This window comes from Amblyomma mixtum, chromosome 3, assembly GCF_055824585.1.
Source record: "Amblyomma mixtum isolate Tamu chromosome 3, ASM5582458v1, whole genome shotgun sequence".
In the NCBI taxonomy this organism is placed as follows: domain Eukaryota; kingdom Metazoa; phylum Arthropoda; class Arachnida; order Ixodida; family Ixodidae; genus Amblyomma; species Amblyomma mixtum.
In genome coordinates, this window is record NC_143014.1 from 171048984 (window position 1) to 171072214 (window position 23231).

The 23231-nt window shown below is 41.1% G+C and overlaps 1 protein-coding gene across 2 annotated transcripts in view; it reads right to left on the reverse strand.

Moving 5' to 3' along the window:
- Nucleotides 1–5359: 5359 nt before the first annotated feature.
- Nucleotides 5360–23231, reverse strand: part of S1P (membrane-bound transcription factor site-1 protease) — a 56307-nt gene continuing 38435 nt past the window's right edge. Inside the window, exons 22-26 of one of the 2 annotated variants that reach the window (XM_089581920.1) lie at nucleotides 21702–21845; nucleotides 16733–16855; nucleotides 14845–14971; nucleotides 12428–12590; nucleotides 5360–5745 (exon numbers count right to left, since the gene is read on the reverse strand). In XM_089581920.1, the coding sequence (XP_089438046.1) occupies nucleotides 5482–5745; nucleotides 12428–12590; nucleotides 14845–14971; nucleotides 16733–16855; nucleotides 21702–21845 (821 nt within the window). In that variant the 3' untranslated portion in view covers nucleotides 5360–5481. Of the gene's footprint in view, nucleotides 5746–8462; nucleotides 12591–14844; nucleotides 14972–16732; nucleotides 16856–21701; nucleotides 21846–23231 lie in introns of those variants that run through there. The other variant, XM_089581919.1, reaches the window with a different exon arrangement.

Below are 23231 nucleotides of genomic sequence, written 5' to 3' on the forward strand. Positions count from 1 at the left end.
CGCAGAATACTGCTCGAGGGTTCTGCAAGCCTGCTCACATCTGTGCTTTATAGCATGGTGCATCCACGCGCAGTAATTGCAAGTAAATAGCGCTTTGAATGTGCGATGTCTCGAGGGCATCGCGTGCACCTTCTTCAGCAATAAGAGGAGGATGTATCGGGCCGAGAAAAAGAAGGTACGAACCATGAAAAGTGGTCAGACTGCCAAAGCTGTTTCTATTCCCGGTGACCTCACCAGATATATGCACACCACTGCAATGCCAACACAACAGCACAAGCTATAAAGAAGTTGAAGAAGAAACAATCTTAGCTGTTCTGATGGCAAACAAAAAGAATTTTATACTATCAAGAGACACTGTGCCTGCACTCTACATAGGCACAATGAAACTCATCTTTCACATCTCCCATCCCCTTGTTTAATTCAATCCACAATATATACTTTCTCCAATCAACCTCATTTCATTTATAAGGCATCTCTAATAATAATAAGCTATAAACATCTCGCATTATTGTAAGTTTATAGATATATCTTTCATGAAACTCGATTAGCGACTTTACTCACTCCAGTGAGAAGCATGTCAGCTGGTTTCATGCATTATACTAGCGGCGCTACTGACAGTCGTTCCTTGCCTTGGTCAGTCTGATGCGGAATCACTGTTTTCTAACTATTCTTTCTTTCTTATTCTTTGCTTGCACTTAGTAGCGCATGTGCACACTCCGAAACTCTATGCTTATAATTCTAAAACTACAAGTCTGTCATCTGCTAATTTCCATGCGGTGAGGGGTAAAATTTATGAAAAAAAGACATAGTGTGTCTATTTAGCGAGTTGAATTGAGAGATAGATGATTAAATTTTGACTTGAAAATATCAGCATGACACTGAAGACTTTCTCGGTGTACGTGCTGCAGGGAAGGGTGGAGTTGTAACTTACCAAGGCCTTGCACACCTGTTCATAGTTAAGCAAAGCTCTGCGCTTTGCTGTTGCTCACACTCAGAGGAGACAAAGCTTGAGCTCACTAAACTTGAAATTCTATTGTGTCGTCGTAAAAAAATGTGAACTGCAGAGCATGTCCAGGTGTCCTTGCGCATGCACCTTATCAGCAGCTAAACTGTTTTCTTTTTATCATGAAGGAATATTCCGCGCTAGCACTACTGTTTGCTACCAAATTCAAATTCTCGAAGTTATACCAAAGGTTACCGCTTGTTTTTTGATTAGAGGGTAAGTGATTACGAGTAATTTATTACTGAAAAAAATAACTGGATTACTGGGAACATTACCCCCCCCCCGCAAAAAGTAATCAATGCATTACAAAATTCATAGAAAATGAAATTTATTAAAAGTAACCAATTGCTTATAATGCGTTACGTGCAACTCATCATGCAACGAGTTTGTGCCCTCCTGTGTGGCAGAAGAAAAGGGGCATTTATTGTTGTACAGAAGGCTAAAATGAGAACAGAGTGGTGTTCTGCAAACACTGTACTGTATTTTTTAATACGTTTATTGTTAACAATGCCTAATAAATGTTTCCCTGCAAATAACTGCTCACCTGAATACTCATTCTTCGTTTCCCAGCAGTGCTTATATGGTTTTCTACAACCTTTTATTTTGGGCACTACTGTGAAGTTTGGCATCTGGTGAGCTGATAACAGCCAGTTTACCATTATTCCATCTTAGTCTACTGTATATGCAACTTTTTCCAACTTTTCTGCTGCAACAGTATCATTGCATATCGCAGTTTTTTACTTTGAGGTTGACTCTTTACTTCATTCAATGTGTGATGTAAGCCCAGGTCATGTAGAATTTTCATGTCATTTATTTTATCCTTAGATTAACAAATTTATGCATAATGGAAGTTTTGTACACAATAAAACGCAGAGTTAAGTGTGAAGAGAGCGAAAATAGATGCACACTCATTTGCCTCAGTCTTTGTCTTTTTTCTTTGTAGCTTTTGCACCTCCTTAACCCTTTGTTGCACAAAATTGTGTCTGCAGTTGTTCAAGCAACTTGAAGCTCTGGGAATAATTTATAGTGCGTAAGAAAAGAAATGCGGTCTCAGAAAAAAATTGGCTTTATTTGCTACAGCACACTTATGGGTTTCTCTTGAGGACTTACTTTTTTTCCCTTTTTTAACTTTCATAAACCATTGCTAGGCTATGAAGATGCATGTTCAGCTTCTATTCTGAACTGACTGAAATAAGATTTTTGTGACTGTACAATATTACGACATCATGCTAGATATTGCTCATCGCCTAGCCTTGTCAGTATGCAACGGCTTGTCAACTGGCTGTAATCAGTGGGTATTTTTACTGAAAAAGTTAAAGGAGGAGTCTATATTTTTTCATGTTATGAAGTTCAAAACGCCTTCTCTTACAACTGATGGCAACAGAAAGATTATAACTGGTGTAGTATGCGAGAAAAAAAAATATTTGAGCTGTTGATCCTGAGGAATGCTGGGCATTAACAGGTTAACTATGCATTATGTAGGATTGTAAGGGACCTGTGGCCATTCTTGTGAGCGCAATAAATAACCAAACCTAAAAGGAAGGGGTCGGATCTGCTGGACTAAGGTCAAAAACATTGAACTGTTAGCAGTCACTGCTTGCAAAGAAAATTTTGTGCCAAAGTATTTCTTTTGGCTGGTTTACATCCCGGTCATGACAGTGCATTCTAGCCAAAGTAAAATTTCATTGTAGTTGGCCTTTAAGCAATGAGTGAGCGAATCTATTCCTGAAAGGTGAGGAGCCAGCATCATAATTTAGGAGTTAGAATGGCATTGAAGAATGTAAAACACAACAGGCAGACTATATGTGCACAATATTTTAATACAAAATATTCACGTCTTTAAATTAACTTAAATATACAGGGTGTTTCACCTAAGAATTTACACAATTTTTAAAAATAGGCTTTTTGAGTTAGAAGACCGCACTTTTCGGCACAACGTTGTCGCAGGTGTACTATATCAGAATACAGATAGGATGTGCCAACTAGCAGGCTGGTTAACTTATATTGAATAGTTTACTTGCTAATTATCACTGTTAGGCTCCTTAAGTATTGAGAGGCGTGTAGCACACCATAAATAATACTCATATCACTTTTTAGAATTTCGTAAACACGGTTACCCTTGGCGCTGTGGCACAACAAATTTCGGCTATTTTGACGAGTTACGTGCACTGGAGAGGTTGCTTTGCCTGCAAGCTTCTCAAAAGCGCAATATTTTGGCATGATGTAGCCAAAATTTTTTGGGCCATAGCACTGAAACCGTGTTTCCTAAAATTTTAAAACTGATAGGGATATTACTTTCTGTGGGCTACACGCCTAAGAGTAACATTAAGGAGCCTAACAGTAATAGTTAAAAAGTTAACTATTCAATATTAGTTAATTAGCCTGGTAGTTAGCTCGTCTTAGCTGCATTCCCATGTACCACACCGCTGACAATGCTATGCCAAAAAAAGCGCTCTTTAAATTCAAAAGGCCGATTTTTAAAAATTGTGTAAAGTCTTAGGTGCAACACTCTGTATAACATGTTACATAGGCCAAAGCAGCACAAACTTTGGTGCCATAAACCATAACGTTTCATTTTTTATTATTACATCTCTCTGCCAAAGGTGGCCAAGCAACAAGCTTGAAAATATACATGAACCATCACCGATTACCCACAGGGCTAAATGCCACTCAAGATAGCACAATAATTTTTTCAACAGCGCATGCTACTGTTCCAGATAGCACAAAAGAGCAACTTGCAAAGTGAACCAGTAAAGTGAGAGCTGCTAGTAAATTACGTTCCAAGAGATCAGTAACCACTTCAGGGCAGAGTGCTTAATGAGCCACATTAACAGTAAGCCAGCGAGAATAATGAAAGTATACAATGCCACCACAGGGTCAAGTCAAGTCAAGCAGTCTTTATTTACATCAGGACGATGTAGGTAGGCCCAATCAATACTAGCTATCCCAGAAGGCTTAAAGGAGTAGTATAGACACCAAATTTTGGTTGGTTTTCTTCTTTGCAGTTATGCGCAAGGCATTACTATCATGAATCACCACTTGGTATTAGTATACAGCCGCTAAATAGTGTCAGTTTTGGTTTCAACAGCCAAGCGCTGGCTATGACGTCTAAGGTCAGTACAGTTCATGCAAGGCATGAAGAAAACTGCAATATAATTGCTGCTCTTTCAATCGATTATGGCTCTTGAAACAGAAACTGGCTTCAGCATTACAGTGAATCAAAATGACAAATCAGTGGTTATATCAGTCTTTTCCATGCTTCACATGACCTTTACTGACCTTTGTCACAGCCAACACTCTGCTCTTGAAACAGAAACAGGAGAGAGATGAGATTTAATTATAAATTATTCAGCAGTCGTAGGCAAATACCGCGTGGTGATCCATGCATACTATGTTTTACGCATCATTGCAAAAGAAAACATGCAACCTAAGATGTGGTGTTCTTCTCCTTTAATTATGCACTTTTGCAAAAGATAAGAACCTAAGAGCTCTCATGGTTCACAAGCAGCCTGCCCCACCCAAGCTGCACCACTGCAGCAATATCTCCTGTGCAGAGTGATGCAACTTGCATCTCGTGTGGCCTTCGAGTTGTTGACAACTCATGCCTTAAATAGAGCAGAGGCACAGTGTAAGAAATTTCGTAAATTTTGTGTTTTAACAAAATGATCTAATTTCTGCATTCAGTTGCTGCGACAGTAACAGATTCATACACATCAAACAAGGTTGCAAAACATATTTGCTGTTTTGTAAACTGGCTGCAGTACTGTGCATTAGGTGGCATGGTGACCTTCATAGTTGTAGATGGCTGTGCTCATGGAACAAAACTAAGACACTCTGCCCGTACACTAGGTTAGTGCTTTCTGCGTTCCAGAATGGGTCAAGGTAGCAGCTTGAGCTTGTTCAAGACTGTAAATGAAGAGCGTCATGGTGAGCTTCTTTCTGAAGACGAACTGCACAAGCATAAAATAAAAACACTGGAAGATGAAGCAGACAAGACAGGTGCAAATATTAAAAAAAACTATTGCTAGTTGAAAGTTTGAGCAGTCTGCCTTTAGAAAAAACCTATGGACCAATTAACCCAACAAAAAGTTCTGCTCAGTCATGGTGCACCCTTTATTCTTATCCTTGAACTGTTTTGTCCTTTGAACAGTCCTTTTTGTGCACACTGCGGATTTTCACCTTTCCGAAGTGCTACACAATGACTCTGAATTTTCAATGCCATCGTCAGCTAACTCAAGAGGTCCTTATTAATTAGGTGCCGCACTGCTGATATAGCTAGAGAGCTAACACAGCTAGTGGCAAGACTTGCCAACATAGAGCTAATGAGAGCTCAACGAAAAAGCCAAACAATGTGCATAAAAAAAGGAATAGCTTTTATTTTCTGTCAAAGTGGGCCACTGCCAGACACACAAACTTGTCTCAAAGAATGCACACATTATACTGTTAACATAAATACACATTTTTAAATAACCACGCAGTCACAGTTCCACATGTGGTTGATGCAAGTTCACACTGACATGAACCTCAACATGAACATGATTTACGGAGTCATCAATGGCCATATCAGGTGCAAAGTGTCCTGCTTGGTGTTGATCAGAGATGCGCCGGAAAGTCTGAGGCACAGTAGACCAGTCAATTCGGCGATGGCCATTTTCAGCATGTTCAACCGGGTCACGCACCACAGCACCACCTTTCCTCAAAAGTGGCTCAACGTCTTTTGCCACACTGTCTTCTGAAACCACCTGCAGAAGACATGACAGAGTTGTCGGGCCCAGTGTGGCATCAGGTCACTCCATTACTGAGAGAGTCTTGTTAGTCTTCCAGAAGGGGTTAATCAGGAAGCATCCCAGTCACCAAGGTGAAGACAGTAGATAGCTGCTATCAACAGAAAGCATGGGGGCTAAGCACAAGCCACCACAACTTCTAGTTGGTGCCTCGCCTTGGTAAAGTTTTAGAGAGATTACAGGCACACTACACAGACATGAAGACCATCATAGTCCAAGTCTTCAAGTGAGGCAGTTGCGAGGAAGGCACTTCAGTGTACTTTGTTACAGCTGACCAACAGTAACAGCACATACACCCAGCTCTCATATACAGGTAACATAATATAGCATGGGTGGGTGGTTATGTTCACAAAACAGTGGGGTGATAAACACAACTTCTGCCTGGCTATGCAGCTAATTAAGCTATCAGTAAATATCACATGAATATATAGGTACGGCTGAAACAATACAGAGCATGCTTCAGCAACCAAATTCATCTCATGTTTAGCCAAGCAAAAATGAGGTTTTTCATTCATAATTATACAAGTACTAAGTGCTTGCATGTAAATGCAGCAAAACTTCTTTTTCTCCAATAAATGTGCGAAGATGGCAGAGCACTGAATTGTGCTCCGTATTATGGTTGAGCCTGTACCTATAAACAAATAAACGGTAAGAGATGCAATCCTGAAATTGCAAAGCTACTACTTAAATTCAAGTCAGCACAGAGGTAGATAGTGAAATATACAGCAACAAACAGCTGCAACTTAAAGAACAATTTTGTTGGCAAAGTACCAGAACCTTTCGCATTAAATGAGCTACAAGAGTCCCCAAAAAATTGCATTTCATATCATTTAAACAAAGCATGACCAATAACAACATTAACTACCAGCACCCAGAGACCAAACTTTATGATAAAATCTTTTTCCAGTAACCCAAACTTTAACTTAATGACAAGCTCTTTTTCCAGTAACCCTAACCTTAAAATACCCTCAAGGTCAACCTCTAAAATAAACATCAAGGGACAATAAATGTGATGGCCTAAAGCAGGCATTTAAGAGCAGGTGTATGGACAATAGTTTTATTTTTCAAGCTTCCTGCATTCTTTTGACCCCAGCTTCTGAAAGACCTACCCAATTTTCCACACAAGCTACATGCAGCAAGGTACTTTTCACACCAAGAAATGCAAGGAAGCATAGTGAAAGATGTAAATGTGCAGAAGAATGAAGATGTGACTGGGGTTAAAAATACTAAAAATAAGAGACAGTCCAAAAGACAACCCACAGCGGTGATGTCAGCATGGCAATAGTAAAAACTGAGTCATTTAATTTTCATCAGCATGATATTTGCAAATATGACAGCACGCCGTAGGCGAATTGCTTGGTCAAAAGCAGATGAAGCACCACTGCGAACATTATCAAAACAACTTAGACCTTCATTCAACTAAAAGGGTCATGCCACTAATGTAAACCAGCATAAGCTTTATCTTCTCTTCCTTCCAAACTTCAGTCAGAATGTGTCTAGTACTATGTAACAACCAAACCGGATAACAAAGCAGGATGGTTGGAACTAACGGTTCTGAAATCCTTCAGTATCCACTAATTTACACACGCAACCAACACTCGTTCTGCATGAGTTCACAACAGTGCTGTGTGCCGATAGCATTTGTTTTAGTAACAGTTTGCAGGGATCTACTGTCAGGTGTGATGAAGATATAGAAAACCTGCAAAAATTAAGTTCTGCCCCATAGCATCTGAATGAAAGTGGCACCACTCATTCACTACACAACAATCCACATCAGGACACAGTAGCATTCTTTCTGGAGCCTTCCACTAGGAGGACCAATACACTGCACCAGCACAAGGTTACTGCCATCACCTTCCACAGTAAGTTGTTACCGCATGAGGCATTGCACTTCTGATCCTTTCAGGTAATAATACAATCCATGCTGTCAAAGGATTGCGAAAGGTGTAACATGTAACTGACTTCAGAAAGTGCCTTTCCACTGCGCATGGCAAATGATGATGGGAAGCCCAGCCCAGCTCCCGTCACACTTGCCTGCAGCATGTGAATGATGTAGTGCAATAGTGGAACTCTTCCATCTTTTTGGCTCAGACCAGCTTTTCAACGAGCATGTCCTGACAAGTGGATGCCTGCTCACCACTTCTCATCTCCCCAGAAGCTATTTCAAGCCCAGCAGGCACAACTAAGTGTCACCACCGTAATGAACTTTTTATGTGCTGAGACAAGTTGATGCAAGCTGCACACATTTACCGCTGTGATAAAAGGTATGTTTCTAACAACAGCGCATAATTTACTTTTGAAAATGTTTCCTCAAAAGCAGACCTTTGCAGACCCTTTTAACAAATCACTATCTAAAAGCAGCCAATTTCCGAGAGGTAATCTGTGCACTGAACATGTCTTTACTACCCATCACACATTACAGACCGTTTTCCGACAGCTCCCATTTATTGTATTTGTGTCCAAATACCTTTACTGAGATGTAAAATTCAAGCACTGCAAAGTAGGTTTTTTTGCGCAAATCCCTGGATGGTTAAAGAAAAGAGTAGCTTTACAGTGCAATCTAACTACTGTAAGCCACTGTAGGAACCACCATATAGCCACCTTTGCATCAAGCATACTTCTCTGAATTTGGCAAAGAGTTATCTTCAGAAGGAAGGTGGAAGTGGTTTCATAAAGGCATGTGTTGGTTTTTTTATTCGGGCATGCTGACGGAAAAATACAAGTATGGCAGGATCTATTCAGGTTTCAAAGTAATGTCAGTGGCAAACATTTCAGCAGAATAAAATAATACGCTAGTATGCACACAATATTAAAAAAAAAATTATAATGAGCTATGTGTCTTCGAAGGTCTCCAAACCCACAGCCTCGTGACCCTCTGCTTTAAAAAAAGCACAGAATATCCTGATAAGCAGACAATTAATGGCAGTGGCTACACCATATTTACCCGTGTAAGGAACCTCCTTTTTTCCCAGAAAAGGTGGCATCAATTTGTGGGAAGGGTTTATTACATGGGGGCAAAAAAAAAATTTGCCAGTTTTTTTTTTTTTGTAAGTCTAAATTTCATACCATACGTCTGCTTGCCGTCGCCGCCTGCTGCCAATCAACAAAAGCGTACAGTCAACAAGTTGTCCCCCCCGCGTCACCCGTGTTCATGTCATCGGTGTTTGGCATCATTCTTTTCAAAAGCTGTTTGTTGTATCACAGCGTGATCCGTCGATTTTGTAATATGTAGTCGATGGCACCAATCATTCATGGCGAGGTAATACAAAAATGCTGAGCGCCTGCCCTGAAGGTCAGGTGCGCGTCGTTTATGTGAGGTTGAAAAGAAGTAAATTCTCAACGACAAAAGTGGGGGGTGGGTTCATTACGCTAGCAACTATGGTATTTCTTGATAAATAAAATATCTTGCATCCACAACATGAAGATGGTTAGAAATTTACTGTCCACCTCAAAGTGGGACAATGATGGAACCTTCCAATGATAGACCTTACTGCCACTACTCTTTTTCTAATTTCAATCTGCTTCTAACAACTGTAAACTACACACTACATATATGTTCTCTTTTGTCCGTGTAGTATATGACAAATCTGGCCTAATGAGTGGGGTGGAAAATTGTGCGTGTTGGTAATGGTTCATGATGGGTACTATAGCACAAAAAAAGACGTGACACGCAGAAAGGCAACAAGAGCTTGTCGTGTAGGCCTTTGTACATGTCTCATCTTTCCTTTGCGCTACAGTACCTGTTGTATGAGTAGTGCTACTAAAATATGCAGGCTGCATGTTGATCTTCCAATGAAACAGATTGCCAAGCCTTGCAGTGCCAAAGCATATTGGCATGTGTCCTAGAGTTTGTGTATGCACAATTTCCCACATGCAGAAAAACCTAATTAATTTGGACTTCAAGGGGCCAAAAAAATATGTCCAAATTCTAAAAAAATCGAGCCACTGCATGGCCTCCAAATAGGTCACATCATATGAAATTAATTAGTGGAAACGTGCACGACAGCTGTCTGCTTTTGAGATAAAAACTGTGCAGTAATGACAATTTATTACAGTTTCACAGTACTGCATGCACATTTGTGTACACTGTGTGTGAGCCCAGCTGTGTCTTAATTAACGAGCTTCTTGCACCTCAGACTTGCATGGGTGCCAGTCATTACATGCACATCAGAGCTGCATGGGAAACAGTGTACCACGCGATTCTGGCTAAAGGAGGGCTATTTAAATGACTGCATGCCTTGCTGATCAATCTCGACACAGCCACCGATGAGAGCTTGTTCAAATTGACCAGTGTGAGCCCAACTGCATCTGAATTGACAGGTTTACATCGGCACAACCTTCCATAAGCTTTAGTTAGTAGTATAACGACAGTCCGAGTTACCTGCATTTCTGAGTTAATAGGGTCACATTATGGAAGCTTACCTCTAATTTGAGCCAAAGTATGGAAAAAAGGCTAGCGCATTCAGCTGCTATGAAACTGAAGCAGCCACTTAAGCAGCTGCCCAGAGTGACTAGGAGTAGTGTTCCCTAATTAGTCAAGACTAAGCTACCAGTTTCTAAAACACACAAGATACAAAAAAAAAATAAGTTTTAAATAAAAGTTGTAGAGCACCAAAAGAAGCTCCAAACTGCAGAACTTTTGAAAAGGAGTTTCTTCTGTGGTGTGGATAGTTTGAGAGACCATAGACAAAGTAGACTCAGGCTGCTTGCATGCACAAATACCAATTGCAGCTATGCCACCTTAGTGGACCATGGCAACAGCAAAAAGTAAGCACTGCTTGGTACAGGCCATTTAAAATGGATTCAAGAGCTGCAAACAACTTGAAATTTCCTGTTCTGTTCAGAGTGCGGAAAAAACTCCTCATAACAAAGCTGCTATTCTGTGAGTATTGTACCATGAATGGTGAATCATCATGCTTTGTAGTTCACAGCTTAAAAAGTTGTCTTTACAAATTAATTATATGAGATACTGCCGCTTGTGCAAGGTGGCTCCGAGCAGTGGTAAGTTAGCCTGATAATGACACAAATGAATCAGTTTTGAAAATCTCAGCTCTAGCTATGTGGGACACTGTATTTGATTTCTTAAACAAACAATAGCCGCTGTTTGCTCAGAGCAGCCACTGTAATAAGAATGCAGCTTCATCGTTTGTACAATGCAGCTGATGGGTCTCTAAAAATGAATGAAATGAGCCTACAGAACCTTAGTCTCATTGTTTTATGCCTCATCCGGTCAACAGCACAGTAGTAATTTACTGGCAGTTCTTGTATTTCTTTTCCTCATCAGACTCTTGTTCCACTTCATGTCCCACATAGTACATAAAATTCTCTTTCACTATGACCTTTCTAAATAGCAATAAATGATTTTATTTGTCCAAGCTGTTACTAAGCTTTCTCCTAAAACACCCACCAGGTGCCAGTGCAATCACAAGTGACCTTATAATGCCTTATATAAAACACACATTTAAGACACTGATAACAAAATGGTAATGACCAAAATCATAGAGTTGATCAGGCTCAGAACAAAGACTTACTGTTTTCAGCGATTTGGCTTAGTTTACATTAAGCTGTTCATCAGCCTAGTGTCCATTGATTTGGGTTAGAAGAAAACCTTAAGGTTTCCTTTAAACCACCTCAGTTTAGACATAAAGCTGTTTAGCAAATTTACAAAGGATAGATGGCCAAACCAACTTATACAGGCCTTCGTAGGATTCAAAACATTGCAATAATAACAAAAGATGGGATATGAAAATAAACTTGAAATTAACAGCAGAACTAAGAAAGGAACTAATGCAGCTTTGCACATTATATCACAAAAAGCAGGGAAATCAGAAATCATGTACACAGTAAAATGCTTTCACAGTGAACTGTAATAAAACTACAGCTTAGGTACAATAAGCAACATCAAAAGTAAAGGCTTGCTACAGCATCAATGTTCATAAACACTGAATGCTTCTTGAAGTTACAGACAGTGAAGTCAGTATGGATTTTCTATGTTCTCCAGAACTGCTAATCATTTGCTAAAGAACACTGGTTTCATTCATGCAGGTGAAATTGATTAATGAAGACATTTAGAGAGTGCCCTTCAAGATCTAACTTTTGGTTAGTGCCCATATTCACTCAAGAGGACACAAATGTTGCAAAGAGGAATTAAAAAAAGAGAGAAAGAGAAATGCAAAAGCTTTCTTAATACTGAGTGCATTGATTTGGGCTCAGCTAATAAGTACAGCCAAGATTTACCTGCCTGCTTCAGTATAGATGCAACACCCTATTCCAGTTTACTGTTGCTTGCAAGCGCTCAAAACACCGGTTTCAAGTTCCCTCTAGCAATAAGTGCAGCAACGCACGGAAGGGAATGGATATATATACAGCAACAAAAGACTTTAGAGCACCAATATGGGCAGAACATCTGCCACAAGGTTACTAATCACACCCCCCGAAGCAACTTGCTAATGGGCAGTGAAAGGATTCGCCGGCGTGCACGACCCTTGCGGCCCTGTGCTCTGCGAGTGGCTGCTCTGTGGCAGCATCGGTGGTACAGCAGCCAGCCAAAGACTGCAGCCATGAGTGCCCCAAAGCCAAGCACTGTGCGCCGCTGCTCCAGGGCCAGGCGCACAGGAGAGAAATACTCAGAGGCGCTCACAGCCTGTCTGCTGTCATCCTCGTCCGGCTGCAGAGCCCAGCCACCCCAGCGCTGTTTCAGGGCCGGGAAGGCCAGCTCATCAGCCACGTCAACCACGCCTCCCGCACCAGCTCCCAGGGGCAGTGGCTCAACTGAAAGTAGCTTCTGAGACTTCCACAGGATGCTGCAATGCACCACAAAGGAACCAATCACTGCATTTGTACTAATGAACTTAAATCACCTTCAGCTCAACCAGTGCCGCACAGATCTATATTACTGCAACAAGGCTGCCATTCTCCCCACTTAAGAGTGCGAACACTCAAACCAAAGAATCCATACAAACAAAATAGACAAGCGATACCCCAACATGTCCTTATTCCTTAGCCTAGCATGTCTACATTCGAACATTTCCAAGCAGAATATTCACTGACAGATGGCTAAGAGCCCTGTACCAACATTGGTACTGTTCTAAGAGAGAAAATATAAGCATTGTTGTCTCTCTTTTTGTTTCATCATAGGCAGACTTCTAGGTTGGTTGGTTGGTTTATGGGGTTTAACGTCCCAAAGCGACTCAGGCTATGAGAGACGCCGTAGTGGAGGGCTCCAGAAATTTCGACCACCTGGGGTTTGAAATTTCCGGAGCCCCCCACTACGGCGTCTCTCATACTTCTAGGCTTCAGACTTCTACATCTACACTAACCTATCCCTTGTGGGCTGCATTCATCTTCCTTGTCCATCATAAGTTCCACCTCAACCATGCAGGCTTCTGTCAAACATCTAATTTCATCTATAACCAGCCAAAAGACGCAACACGGCTAGGAGAAGAACACGAGACAAGGCTGGACTAGCAACTGCAATTTTAATGAAAGGAAGAGGCAAAAGAAAACACACACAGAGATGCGTGCACGCACATCTTTGTGAGAGTTTCCTTTTGCCTCTTCCTTTCATTAAAATTAGTTGCTAGTCCAGCCTTGTCTTGTGTTCTTTTCTCCTAGCCGTGTTGCGTCTTTTGGCTGGTTATAGATGAAATTAGATGTTTGACAGAAGCCTGCATGGTTGAGGTGGAACTTATGATGGACAAGGAAGATGAATGCAGCCCACAAGAGATAGGTTACTATAGATGTAGAAGTCTGAAGCCTAGAAGTCTGCCTATGATGAAACCAAAAGAGAGACAATAATGCTTATATTTTCTCTCTTAGAACAGTACCAATGTTGGTACAGGGCTCTTAGCCATCTGTCAGTGAATATCTGCTCGCACATCTTTGTGAGAGTTTTCCTTTGCCTCTTCCTTTCATTAAAATTACAGCTGCTAGTCCAGCCTTGTTTCGTGTTCTTCTTCTCCTAGCTGCGTTGCGTCTTTTGGCTGGTTATAAGATGATTCAGTACCAACTCACCCAGTCGTCAGCCTTGTTGACCTGATTTCACTTGTCCTTAAACCTAGACTATATTTTCTTGCCTTTTTATTTTTTAGTTTTTTTTTCTTGCTTAGCCAAGGTACAAAAAAGTAATACTCCAGAGTACATCAGTAGAAGGCCAGACATAAACTAGGCCTAAAACCAATGTTTCATTCAAGCTGTTCTGCCAGACATTGGTTCACAAATGGTCATAACCTTTTCCCTGCATCCTATTGAGAGAGAATGCGAGCCACTAGCTGCCGTTTATCAATCCAAAATTTAAATGATTGACCGATAATTTCCTTTATAGAGGAATAAACACTGTGCCTTCATGATGAAGCTGTTGGTATATCTAGCCTTACAAAATACCCTGCAAACCTTCATATTAAACATTCCAAAAATCTAAATTCAAGAGCCAGCAAAGCTACAGGATAGGTGCATATTGTGGCCTAACTATGCAATACCTGAACGTTATTACCACGTCTTTGTCAACACTGAAAAGCAATGCCTTGCAACTTCTCTCTCCTAGCAACCAAAGACTGAAACTGTGTTTCAACCAGTACACTGACTATAAGGAAACTTGAGTCAGGAATACTGCATGACATACAGATTCTTCGCTTTTTGAAAACATTTTCATCGACCTTAGACCTTAACGCTGTCCACACTGAGCACTTTACTACTTCTCCGTGGACAGCAAGACAAGCTGTGCAAATCAGACATTCTGCTCTCTTTAATGATCTTTCAACCTTGAGACCAGTTACAACAATGCCAACAAAGGTGAAAGCATAGCTCTGCAGGCCACAGGAATAGCATCACATCATTCAATCCACATGAGCAGTGCATTTTAGGGGTGTCTGCTATTGGCTTAAAAATGGAACCGTCAATGTTGTACATTTTAATCAACCCTTTGTGCCAGCAGTAATTACAGCCTTCATTACAACATTGCAATCTTAAAATACGCAGGTTTACTTAGGTTACTAGATGCCAGATCAGCTAACAAAAACAAGAGAAAATACTGAAAAATCACTGCTACAGGGTCATCACCTGGGTGCAGATTCATTGAGAGGCTGAGGCACTGCCCAGTTCAGTGTTTGGCACGGAGGCAATGCCCGCAGTTCTGGTGCCCCAGGATGGTTCTGGAAGACCTTGGAGTACCGGTACAATCGATTTCCTGAGAAACATAAACAAAGCTTCTTTAGCTCTGCAACCTTTTCCTGCCTTTCATCCTTTAAAATTTACCAAGCCAAAGGAATACATAAGTGTGAGAAGAGTACAATTTCCTTAGGCTGCTGTAATGAGAGGAAAGGCATCCCATTTCATGACTACGAGCATAAAAGTAATATTTAAGACATTACAAATAAACAGCAAGGAACAATCTTATAACGCAGCAAGATGCTACCATCAACGCTAGCAAGAAGATACTAGGAAGAAAAAACAAACAGTTCATTTTACATAAAGAAAGTATATGATATGCACACTGAAATAAAGCCACAAGGCAGTTAGAAAATATTGTACACATTTTTCTGCAGCACAATTTTCTGTATTAGTTCTTCCACAGACAAAAATAAGTCGTCTTCACTGCAGTTTTCACCTTCAGGAACATATTAAAAATTGCAAGGAGCTAAGTTTCGTGTATGAAGTGGGGAAAAAAAACAAACACCCAATCTGTCCAGGAATTGTACTGAAAAAGCCATGCATTATCACTAATAAAGGCCTGTCTTCGCATTCAGTTTTGCTCACCACAGTTTGTGCACGTTCAAGTGGGTGTGTGAAATTTCTCGGTGTGATTTTAAATTATGTCTACTATGCCTGCTACCATTCAAATGCTAATCAGGTGATCGTTACAGTCCATGTCATTAATTTTCACAATATTTTCTTTCATTGTTGCAGTAACAGGGACACCTGACCTTCTATCATCTTCAACGTCCTTGGATACTGCAGTGCAGCATTTGTGTGAAACAAATACACACACACATGACACCACATTATCGCCATAGACTTCCTGCAACAGCTTCATGTGTTCACTCAGCAATTTCTTTAATTACACCCTCCATTTGAGGTTAAAATGCTGCATGAGTTTAAAATTCACAATTTTCCTAATGGCACAACTGCACACCTCTACCTTGGTTCGCTGCGTACCAACAAACTATATGTGACAGCGGTGCTGGGGTTTCGACCCCTGCTCTGTAAGTCTTCAAAGTTACTCATTGTGCATGCACTCCCCACATTTGCGCACATACTCCCGAGAAAGTTCCCATTCATGCTTTTTTTTTTCTTTAGCACACCCTCATATACTTTGAGAGAACTTCAGCAGCAGCACTGCTAGTTCATTATATATGGACTGGCTAGAAATAGGAAAAAGCCTGCTTGATGCAATTTAGCACAAAATAGTAACTGTGCTTAACTTTGCACTGTCAAGAAAAACAAAAACGGCTTTTGCAATCATATGACATATATAGACAAAGAATGACCCTCTTCCCATACATAAAGAAAAATAAAAAGTTGGCACTGCAATGGGATTGCATAATGTTTGTTCCCTGCTGCTACTGCTACCGCCACTGAGAACTGCGAAGTGTAAATGCACATCGCGGCATAACAATCTCATGCAAACTTAGAGCTCAGATAAGGCAGCAGCAGTCTGGTATGTGAATTCACTTGCAACTGATTTGGTGCCTAGCCTAATACACATAACTAGAAAAAAATCTTAATCAAATAACAATTACACCAGCATTATTATAAATCCATCTATTTGGTGTGCAAGCCCTTCTTAGCATGCTCTAACGCAGTCTTCATCAATCACTGTTCTACATTATTACTAGGTCACTTTTAGTCAGCTTCCTTTTATGCAAACAAAACTCTTTTGAAGCTTAGGAAGCAGTAATGCAGGTATTTTTAATGCTTTTGGATTATTATGCAAGACAAAAGACCGTACCTTCCATTCGTTTCGGAAGCAAGGGATCACTGGGAAGTGTAGCAGCATTGGTGGTTTCAAAAAAAGGCGCAATCAGACCCGTTGTTGAGTATTGGACCAATGCATGCAACAGCCAGTAGCAATCTGTGCAGGAGTAAACAGAAACATCATTCTACATCTACAATGTCCAAAAAACTGCGGCAAGCATTTAAATACAAGCACTTCAAAATACGAAAACAGACTGGGGCTAGCAGTGAAAATACAAAATTCACAGAGCACTGAGACAGCAGCTTATTCAGAGCACGATGCCTGTCACCTTTGGGAAATCTCCAGGTTCTCAGCTTATATGTGATTAGCTAATTAACACGCACACTTATGCAACTTCTAAGCAGTAATTTTTCTTCTGAATTGAACTTTAAAACCAAGGCGTGTCTTTACTTGCCTAAAACCACATTCTCATCGCCTGCATGCAGTGCTAACCCAAGAAGATGCAGTAAATACCAGCCCGCACTATTTACAATACATCTTTATTTTCCAGAAGACAACTGGATGGTCTCTTGGGCTAAAAGCTACACAAAAGCTTGACGAGGCCCAAGAGACCATTACAAGGCAGCAGCGTAAAGAATAGAAACATAATATGTGAATAGTACATAGGTAGACAGTAATAGGGTAATAATAAAACAGTTACTGTGACAAGTAATAATGATGTCAATCACATAAAGCAACCAGTAATAAACTGAAACCAAAATAAAACAACTGAAAAGCACATACGCGGAAACAACAAACAAAAATTAATGGATCACAACTGCACAAAATAGGAATGTAATTGTTTTTTGTTCAAGCCCACTGTGTGTCTATATTTGTTTAGTATTGTAGGGAGGTTATGGGTAAGTGACTGATATTTATAAAATGTACAAAAATGAGGAACTGCCCACGCATCACATTTCTTGTTTGCATGCTAATATTTCGTCGCTCTAAGGATGCCAAGGACGTTAGAAGGTTAGTAACTTCGGGGGAGGAAAAGTAGATTGACTATAATAGGCGAAATTCATACAACTTGTCTACACTTATGATATTGAATGATTCAAATGCACCCTTTGTAGTTTCCATGGGCTCAATATTTGATATGTAACGGATGATTTTTTTCTGTAAAACCAGGAGTTTATTTAAATTGGTTTTTGTGGTTGTGCACCAAACTAGACTGCAGTATCTTAAATGCCCACTCTTCCCCAACGCTACCTAAAGTTCATATTAAGGCCTACTAAATAATTTATTCAACTAGGTACTCCCAAACCAGTAAATCCAATGTGCTTTGGAATGCAGAGGTTGCTAAATAAATGTTTAATATTATTTTTAAATCACCACAAGGGTCTTAAAACTTCAAATTCAAGCATAAAATATGTATGTTTCTAGGTACCCCATGATGTTTGCAAAGGTTCCTTCTCATTCCTTTTCACTCGATGAAACAGTGCTGGCTAGCAAACAATGTGCTCTGCCACTGAGAAAATGCTAGCTCCAGTGAAACGACAAGCAGCTATGACTCTGCCGCTCTGCCCTTTCAATGTATCTTTTACATCCTTGCCACGTGATTTCATTGATGCAAAGCTGGAGAATGGTTGGCTGCTTAACAAAGCATGTCTTGTGTATGGAACTGATACATTTCAATCATGAGAAGCACTATTACGGTGCTTGGGAAGCATACATCACAAACAAGGTTTAGTGCTTCAAGTAACAGTGTGAAGACGGCAAGTAGAAACCACTTCTAGCTGACCTAAAACATTTCCACAACCATGACGTCAACCGATTATGCGCTGATGGCTACTGTTTCTTTCTGGTGTATAAGCCGTGTTCTTTTATTCAGATTTTTCATCAGCGCGTCTTATACAACGCGCACCACTTATACAAAGACGCACAAAGATGGACCACTGCGCGTCATCTTTTGCCATGCCTAGTAACTATGTTTCAAAACAAAATTAATGTTGAAAAAAGAATAAATTTAGTAATTTTTAAAATGTTATCTAAAGGGTAGAACCACACAACCTTGACACAGACGGACTGCTGTCTTAGTGCGGCGATGGCCATCAAGAGCCGTCGCAGCGCGGCAGCTGTGTGCTCACGGGCTGGAAAACGAAGTGCAACGCCACATGGCATGCCAGTGCGCTGTGCCATGATGCAGTCAACTACTGGATGCGAACCTTACTGGCAGCCATCCTCGTTTTAGAGATGCAGCGTGCATGAAAGCGGCCTGGCAGAAGGGGCGAAGTTCCAGCCCGCGTGCACTGCTACAGCTGTTTCACAGCGATCGTTTTGATCGTTCTCAATTTTCATTAGTTAGGTTTAGAAACTGCGGACCTTAGGCAACAGGGAACAAGAAAAAAGCGTATGACAGAAACATTGGACTTGAAACTAGCCAGCGCAACCACAATGTGTAGAGCATGGCCCGCGTGCTAAGGCATCAATGGTGTGGTTTCGTTCTTATGCCTTAAGTTTGCGACAGTGTTTGGGCCCCTGATGGGGCTTGGAGACAGGTGAAACCGATATGTGAGGGCTAGGCGGACTATGTGTTGTTGTGAACGCTGCTTTTGGGGCAGCATTTTAAAACCGGCACTTTGTTTTCAGGCGTTGCGAGGGAGCGCAGAATGGACAGTCTCACTCATGTTGCAGTTAAAGGTTGCTGTTGTAGTGCTCGTTTTGCGAGCAATCTTGCTGTGTTCTGCCAGCAATGTCTAGTGACTTGCCTCTCCGATAATCGATCGCTAATGCAGCGCCTCCTCTATTTTTACAATGCCCGCCAGGTACAGCCGATCCAACTGCCCAAGGCCCAGGCCCTCTCCTATCCTCCTTTCCTACTGTTCTCTGTCGGCTAGCCTTCGCGCCTGCTCGTGTGTGGGGGAGAGTACCACCTGAGTAGCACCACACGGCAAAAAGCTGGCGAGGTCACATTTTTCTTACATTCTCTCTTTGTTTGCGAGGTAGCGCTCTGCATCCCTGATGTTCATCTGGCTGCCTGTCAAGTAATAGCCTGTTATACAGCAAGCCATGCTTGGTACTGCTGCTGCAGGCGCTGAAAGGTCTGTTACTGTTACCGGTAATTTTATCAGTATTTACCCTTATTGTGAATTATTAATCAGAAACACAAAGTGCTTCAAATGCGCTCAGCATTGCACAGTACTTACATCCTCCATTACTCTTTGCTTGCCCACACAGCTTTGTGCACGCTGCGTCGGCAAGCAAAGAGTAACGAAGGAATGCGAGGAGGATGCTGCAGTGCATTTGGTAGGTGCGATTTTGCTACACGAACAGCCAGCAAGTGTTCGGCGCTCAGCATTGCACTCTACTCGTGCCCTCTGCAACCCTTTGCTTGCCGACGTGGCTTTGTGAACGCGACGGAAAAAGCGCCGTGCCGCGGAAGGAGAGACAGCTAAACAAAAAGGGTTAAGAGGGAAGAATCCAACAGATGCATGATTTAGGAGTGGGAGAGAGCAGTTACGGAAAGCCATCAGTGCGCACTCAGATGCAAGCATGGCATAAGCAGTCAAACCATCTGGGCAGCACCACATCGCGGCAACTAACTGAACCGAGGTGTCTGAAACACTCCCGTTGTGAAGCGAGCGATGCTGCTGGCATTATAAAAATAGAGGAGGTGCTGGCTGATGTCACTCCTCCAGTAAGGAAGTATCACGGCCACCCTACAATGCTTCATGATAACATTCAGTTCCATTTTCATGTGAGCACTAAGACAAACTGTGATACAATCAGAATTTTTTTCACAGAATGCAATTATGCAAGGAATTGTAAACAAGGCATCGCAAACAATCGTAAACAAGGAAAAGTCTACAAAGTTAAATTTATTACTACTTACTACTACATGATTCTAATGAAAAAAAACCAGCGGAAGGACACAGGACGACACTGGACTTGCAACTGTTCCACGTCCAGCGTCGTCCTGTGTCCCTCTCTGTGTCTGTGTCCTTCCATTGTTTTTTTTCGTTAGAACTATGCACCAACTGGCCTAGCTCTCTACCCTACTACATGATTCCCCTCCCTTATTTGATTCCAGGCCTTGCAGCTATATTAAATTATGATGATAATAGCGAAGACGACATTTGTTTGTAATATCTCGTTTTTTTTTTTCATTGTTGTGTTCTGGAAAAGCTTCAGTCTTTAGTTTGAACTACTTGCACTGATATTCCAAATTATTAGAAAACATTTGATTTGATTTCCGACTAATTTTTATCATTTGTATTTACTCCGCAATCAAAAATTTATATTCACATATACCTCTAAACCTCTCATCAAAATTTAGTAGTAGTTTCAAGATACTCATAAAAATTCGGCAGAGTCACTTGAGACAGCTTGTGTGAGAATGCGAAAGCATTAAAGTTCTGAGTCATGACTATGACTATGAGGCATGGTTATGCATAATTTGTACAAACTCTATAGACACCATACATTATGTTACTTGTAAAGTGCCGAGTCATGATAGGTCGCAGAATGACTGAGTCATGACTTTCATAGATAACAGTATGTTACATTTCACCATTCATGACTATACATGTTCGCTTACATGTGTTGTGACATCGTTGACTAAGTCATGACTTTCATAGGTAACAGTATGTTACATTTCACCATTCATGACTATACATGTTCGCTTACATGTGATGTGACATCGTTGACTAAGTCATGACTTTCATGGATAACAGTATGTTACATTTCACCATTCATGACTATACATGTTCGCTTACATGTGCTGTGACATCGTAGACTAAGTCATGACTTTCATGTTACATTTCGCCATTCATGACTATACATGTCCGCTTACATGTGCTGTGACATCGTACACCGGCGTACTGCATCATCCAAATTTCGTGCCATAGACGGCAGCGGATGGGTTTCATGCTAATGCGACATATAATGCTTTCGCATTAAAAATTCCTCATGAGTGCCTGGTGACAGCAAAGTCAATGCAAAATAAGGAAGAATTTAGAACCTTTCTGGATGTGGGTAGTGTCAATACAGTTAGAGTCCCCATAGATGGCAATGCGTCCAGAGGACTTGGAACTGCCAGTCTGCACCAAACCAAGAATAGGCACCCCTTCCACACGCTCTGCTTTTTTCTCCAATACTTCTTGGCCTGGAATGAAACGAAAAACAGCACTTAATCATCCACTTGTTGGACATACCTTCAGCATTTCACAAATGCCTGGAACGCTCTGTTCTAAGATAACTAAACAGGCAAACCCAGACAGTTTATGCAGAGCTACACATAAGAACTGGATTTTTCAACACAAAATTTAGCAGGTAGTTATTGGCATTAACTCAATTTCAAGGGACTGAAAACTGACTAAAACATGTCTTTAGACTACGGTGGAAATGAAAAGATGGTGAATACAAGGGGGGGTACTGCGCACAAAAAGACAAGGACAAGAAGATAACACAACAAGCGCAGACTCGCGACTAACTTTATTTGAAAACACGACACTCCTTTTATAGTTTCAAAACTGTCACATCACACACATGATGAAACCAAAAACCTGTCTTCATTGTGATACAGTTTGATAGAAGGGTCACTTACGCAATCTTTATCCTTCTGTTTGATGCAAAACGCCTCCGCCAACTCACGCGCCACCTGGTCACGGCTCCTCCTCAAAACTTTTGTATCTGTCAGCAAAGGCAGGCAAGGGTTATTGCGCGTAGCATCCGGGCATGCGCCACAATGCAGGGGTAAATTCGACCCTGTCCCTGATTTCATGGAAAGCTGGTGTTCTCTTAAGCGCTCATTCATGCCTTTGCTGACAGATACAAAAGTTTTGAGGAGGAGCCGTGACCAGGTGGCGCGTGAGTTGGCGGAGGCGTTTTGCATCAAACAGAAGGATAAAGATTGCGTAAGTGACCCTTCTATCAAACTGTATCACAATGAAGACAGGTTTTTGGTTTCATCATGTGTGTGATGTGACAGTTTTGAAACTATAAAAGGAGTGTCGTGTTTTCAAATAAAGTTAGTCGCGAGTCTGCGCTTGTTGTGTTATCTTCTTGTCCTTGTCTTTTTGTGCGCAGTACCCCCCCTTGTATTCACCATGATTGACCGACTAGCCCAACAACGTACGCTTTTAAATGAAAAGATCTTGACTCATATTGCAAGATTCGAGCACAGCAGTATCAAAGAAAGGAGGGCTTATAATTTCTATCTGCAAACTGAAAATCGCATAAAACAAGCTAAAACGCCATCATGCAGTGAAACTTTGCCATCATTGTTGTATCTCACCACGTGACCACATTTCAGCAAATTATTACTAATATGTCGTTAGGTGCAGACTATTCTTTTCTTTCAGAACTGTTCGTCATATTTTATTATAGTTTACACTCTCTCCAGTGCACCCTGCAATGAAAAGAAACGCTCTCTTGGCATTGATGATGAAATGCATCGAGCTTTTGTCACTACTGACCAATGTGTAGCTCAGAGCAAATAAAAAAAATTGGGCAGTTTTTTTATATTCACACGGGATGCCATTCCGATCTC